This window comes from Hippocampus zosterae, chromosome 13 (assembly GCF_025434085.1).
Source record: "Hippocampus zosterae strain Florida chromosome 13, ASM2543408v3, whole genome shotgun sequence".
Classification (NCBI taxonomy): domain Eukaryota; kingdom Metazoa; phylum Chordata; class Actinopteri; order Syngnathiformes; family Syngnathidae; genus Hippocampus; species Hippocampus zosterae.
The window spans coordinates 15,588,335-15,593,868 of record NC_067463.1 but is presented as its reverse complement, the minus strand read 5'-3'; the positions used below and the strand labels follow the sequence as shown (position 1 = coordinate 15,593,868).

Genomic DNA, 5,534 nt, shown 5'->3' with positions numbered 1-5,534 from the left:
TTCCGGCAAACAACACTTTTGCCGCGCTTACCCATGGGAAATGTAGTCTACGACTTGAGAAACAACATTGCTCAGAAATACTTCATTTTCAGCCTATTAAAATACTAAACATGTTTAATAAAATTTAATAGTCACTCCTCATTGAATAATCATAAATATATTTTATTTTTTACTTTTTCAAACCCGGTGTCATGTGTCGTATCAAAGAGTTTCCTACTTTTTCCTCCCCCTCCAAACACTACACTGACTTTTGTTCCGTAGTGTCCCCGCTTCTTCATGTCCGCCGCGCCGGAAACATGTGCAATGCAGTGTGGTGTTTCAGAATTACTTCACCTTATTTCTCTCAAAATATGACTGCTGTCACTCGGGGATCTGAGAAGCTTGACCGTTGCACTGTTGCGGCCTCTCTCCGATCCAGACGAAGGGACGCGGATGTATTTTCCTCGATGGCTGTCAAAGTAGAAAAGGAGGAGGCGAGAGTCTCCCAGAAAACAGCATCCTTGTCATCACCGGGTACTGTAGTGTTGAAATCGAAGTTATTCGATTGTTATTTCTTTATTCCTCCTAAAATGTTGTCATTGTGGAGACTTGTTCAGTTTCTTTAAGTGTTCTCTTGCAATGGCAACTAATGTGGTACTCCCAAGGAGCCCATAAGTTGTTCCGTGGTCCTGTTAAAAATAGCTTATCAGTGTTGGGAAATTGCTATTTCCTAGGAATGTTATAGAAGTGATCATTTGAAAACGTAAACACTGGGAGAGATTTATGTAAATTAACCATCGCATTTTGCTATTTATTTATTATCAATGGTAATATGAGCAGATTTGTTTTATCAAAAGTGCGTATCAAACTGCTAACCCTTAGCATTAATCAATACTCTGAAACTAGCTCTGTTTCAAAAAGTTTAGTGACCCCTCTATCAGAGTAGTCTACTGGAGGGAGTGGAGAAATCGACAGAGAAATATCGCTACAATCACGATAATGAATACAACACCCAATATAAAAATAATGTAAAAAATATATCAATTCAACATAAAGAAGACGTGTAGTAAAAAATATCACCGCAGTGAACTGGAAACAAAAATAAAACACATAATAGCGCAGGAAAATACAATAATATATAAGAAAAATAAACTCGAAAATAGATCCACACACTTATTGCCAAATAATGCAGACGTTTTGTCCGAGCAACGTATGTTAAAATTAAACCAACAGCCTCTTCAGGAACTTCACAAATAATAAATAAAAATAAATGTATTGTTTGAACCATGTGGCTCAATCAAGCGTTCTGCTATGTACGCTACTCTTCCTCCTCTTCAAGTTGAAATTTGTTATTCTCTCTCTTCAGATGGTCGTCAGGACCTCTTCCAGTTGGCCACTGCTCAACCAAAACTAGAATCAGATGCTCTGTCACTATCTTCTCATGGCCGCAGGCGGAGACAGGTAAAGGTGGAGTACGATGAGGGCGGGTCATCGACGAAGACGGAACACTGGGAACCTCCTGACTGGAAGAAACAGTTGGGACACATTCGTGAGATGAGAAGCAGCCGTGATGCCCCAGTAGATAGCATGGGAGCGGAGAAGTGCTATGACACAGAGGCTCTGGCTAATGTCAGTGTATATATACGCTATATTCACAACTAATTTTTAAAAATCTTTAGTTTGGCGAAGTTTTTTTCAATATGTGCCCTTCTTTATGCAGGTGAGACGCTTCCAAGTGTTGGTGTCCCTGATGCTGTCCAGTCAGACCAAAGACCAGGTGACTGCAGCGGCTATGCAGAAGCTCAAAGCACATGGCTGTACTGCAGAAAAACTCCTTTCTACTGATGATGAAACGCTGGGAAAACTCATCTACCCCGTTGGCTTCTGGAGGGTAATGCCAGAAAATCCACATTTCAAAGTTATTATCATAAGTGTGCTTATCAGTCATCTGCCTCTGTTTCACTGTTCCTCTCCAGAACAAAGTCAAATATCTGAAGATGACAGCGGCCGTGCTCATGAAGGATTATGGAGGGGACATCCCAGACAATGTAGAGGAGCTTGTCCGTCTGCCAGGGGTAGGACCCAAGATGGCACACCTGGCTATGGATATCGCCTGGGACCAGGTTTCTGGTATAGGTGTGGACGCAGGCTTAGCAAATGGAATCACTTTCAGATCAAATCAAGTGAAATTGCCTTGCAAAAAGACAGTGGGATTTTTATGTATTCAAATTTGACGGACACCAACACAGCCATTGGAAGCAAGTCTACATCCAAGAAAAAGTACATACCGGTACTTTAATATACTAAACTTTTCTCTAAACCGTCACATTAAAGTATTGTAGTTGTTAGCCATCTTCGTTGAAGGAACAACATTTGGTCTTTGCTTGGTCATGGAATGCCTAAAGTGCGCTGATGTCATTGCGCATAATTATTTCTATGCATTTGTGAATTTTTAAATGGCAAACATTAGGTTCTGTTAATGATTTGTTCCTCATGGCAGAGTGCTGCCTCACAAACAACAGACAAACACACACGTCAACAAATAATTATCATAAATTTCGCTGTGCACACAGAAAGCCCGCCAAACTACCGGTATTTCCAATTTGGTCACATGATATTCCCCAGAAGGCCCATTAGTACTCAGGCGCACTGTTTTGCAAACCTTAACAGGAAAAATGTTCTAGAAAGTGCTGTAAAATTATAACCATAACTCATCAATTGTCCATGCAAATGCTAATTTGCATATTTGACTCTGATTGACTAATTCTTCCATTAATTTTGTAGATGGAAGATCCTGAACCACTCTACACTGAAATGTGAAAATTCCACCGTGGGGATTGTGCTATTGCTTCCTCAGCAATCAAACACAATCATACACTGTTATTAAGCACCAAAGTTGCACATCTTGGTAGGCCACGCTGCTCACCCCAAAAGTGGAATGATGTGAAAGGGCTCAAATGTGTAAAAAGTATCATCATACTTGGTATGAAATGAAACTCAGAAAACCTTCAAATCTTGTGAAGATGTTCTCTAAAGCAGTTATAGACCCACCAGAGGGCGCCAAAACCATTTTAACTGGAAAAGCAAAGCGTTGACCTGACTCGCATGCCATTAGCCTCAAGTTCTGCACTCAGGTAAAACTAAATCACCACAAAACATAGACTCGAGGAATACAAATGTCATCAACAAAAAGTGGGGGACATACAGGGAAATTAAAAATGGTTTCACTTTTCATTTTGTGCATTTACAGTAACTGGCCAAACTTAAATTTTCCACCTGCAGCCAATCCCCAAAAAAGCTAACTCAAAATAAGCAATCATTTTATCACTTGTGGATTGTGCAGTCAGCTGTCAAATTGACTTACGGATGTTTATTTTACCTGGTTATTGTGATTTTTGCTCCTAGAACTTCGCATATAGCATCAGTGCATCAAGGCTTTAAGTAGTCACCTTCATCTTAACAGATGACTGCAACCTCTCACCTGTGAGACGATGTAAACGCTGTTTGTTTTTCATATAGTTCATGAGGATGAAGCATTCTGTTTTCTTCAGAAACTTTTCATTGATTTATGCTACCTACAGGGGTCAAATGTACAGTAGCTCAATAAATCTTTGTGCCACTTTTGACACATCGGCGCTTGTGACAAATATTTTTGGTGACCAAAACAAACAAAACTTAACCCTTCCTTGCACCCTGGAACCTGATAACATGATTAGCTATCCACTGTAGTAACCGCTGTCCCTGAAAGGGTTCAAATGTTTTAGCGCCATAATCGTCAGATTTACAATTGCATTTAGATAACCAAGAAACAATTTTAAATTAAACTATAAAACCTACTAACGACTTATTTTCATAAAGCCACAAGGAGTCCACAGCAGAAGAATGAAAGAACCACGTGTGTTTCTGGAGCCATTATTGCAGCAGACTGTAAACGTTAAACACAGCAATTATCCAGGCTGGATTCTGGTCAAAAGTAATGGATTTCACCGTTAAAACCTGTTTGCTCATTTAGTATGTTTCAGATGCTTGGCACAGTGTCAAAGCTAATTTTGTTCCTACATGGTTGCAAACATTGCCAATGTGTGCGCAATTTTTATTGGAAATTGATCAGTCAGTGGCAGATGACGATTACAGCATCAAAAATGATTGAACTTCCTCTCACAGGTGTAGACACACACGTGCATCGGATCGCCAACAGGCTGGGCTGGCTGATGAAGCCCAACAAGAACCCAGAGGCAACACGCAAAGCATTGCAGGAGTGGTTACCCAGGTAAATGCTCACACGACACATCTGTTCAACAACTCTATGATTTATCAATAATATATCGTCCTTAATCTCTCTACCCAGTTTAGCTATACATTCTACATTAAACAAAAAAAAACATGTCAGAATAAATAATGATGACTGTTTTCGTGCACAAAGGCTTTTTAATTAAATTGATCATTTCTGAAAGGTGGGCGGCCCGGTAGTCCAGTGGTTAGCACGTCGGCTTCACAGTGCAGAGGTACCGGGTTTGATTCCAGCTCCGGCATCCCTGTGTGGAGTTTGCATGTTCTCCGCTGGCCTGCGTGGGTTTTCTCCGGGTGCTCCGGTTTCCTCCCACATTCCAAAAATATGCATGGCAGGCTGATTGAACACTCAAAATTGTCCCTCGGTGTGAGTGTGAGCGTGGATGGTTCTTCGTCTATGTGTGCCCTGCGATTGGCTGGCAACCGATTCAGGGTGTCCCCCGCCTACTGCCCGGAGACGGCTGGGATGGGCTCCAGCACACCCCGCGACCCTAGTGAGGATCAAGCGGTACGGAAGATGAATGAATGAATTTCTGAAAGGTTTTGTGTTTACCGGGAATGTAACCGAACAAAAATAGCAATAACATAGTTCCTGTTATCATCTTGTGTTAATGCTCGATCATGCCTACACAGGGATCTGTGGAGCGAGATTAACTGGCTGCTCGTAGGTTTTGGACAACAGGTTTGCCTTCCAATCAACCCACTCTGCTCCATGTGCTTGAACCAGCATTGCTGCCCTTCCGCACACCAAAGCTCTCCTGCAAAGCTGCTTCGAGTTCGATCGCTGCATTCTCCCTGTCCGGCCTCTTCCTTCCAAGCAAAAACTGAATCTGGACAAGAAACTGTTGTTAAGGAGGAAAGAAAAAATGAAGAGCCGCAGAATGTTAAGCCGACCACACAGGGACGGAAACACAAAAGAAAGATTAAACACTAATTTGGAACCTCTTGGATTGCGGTGTATAACATACTATTTAGGTACGACCCACCAAAATGCTTTGGGAGTCATAGGAGCAAAACAAATCTCTGTTGTTGCTGCCTTGGGAAACACAAACACCATTCTCTTGGTACTTCATATCACAAGATTACTTTTTGTTTTTCTGTCCACTTCATTCTGTGCAACATCACACGTGAGGCAAGGCAAGTTTATTTGTACCCGCAGGAAACCACTCCCTGAGGTTCTTAGAGCCTTCAGCGGTTCCTGTGGCTCTCACGTGTCAGATGCATATTGGCACTTCACCATGATGCCACAGCAGGGCTGTTCTGAA

At 41.7% G+C, this 5,534-nt stretch overlaps 1 protein-coding gene across 2 annotated transcripts; it reads left to right on the top strand.

Moving 5' to 3' along the window:
* Nucleotides 1–238: 238 nt before the first annotated feature.
* nthl1 (nth-like DNA glycosylase 1) lies at nt 239–5,214 on the top strand. 2 transcript variants are annotated; one of them, XM_052084996.1, is made up of 6 exons: nt 239–513; nt 1,346–1,608; nt 1,700–1,870; nt 1,956–2,115; nt 4,144–4,249; nt 4,903–5,214. In XM_052084996.1, exons 1-6 carry the CDS (start codon nt 297–299, stop codon nt 5,201–5,203), a joined length of 1,218 nt encoding a protein of 405 aa, XP_051940956.1. In that variant the 5' UTR covers nt 239–296; the 3' UTR covers nt 5,204–5,214. The 2 variants fall into 2 exon arrangements, with proteins under 2 accessions (XP_051940956.1, XP_051940955.1); XM_052084995.1 differs by having other exon boundaries at nt 1,346–1,614.
* Nucleotides 5,215–5,534: the final 320 nt, after the last annotated feature.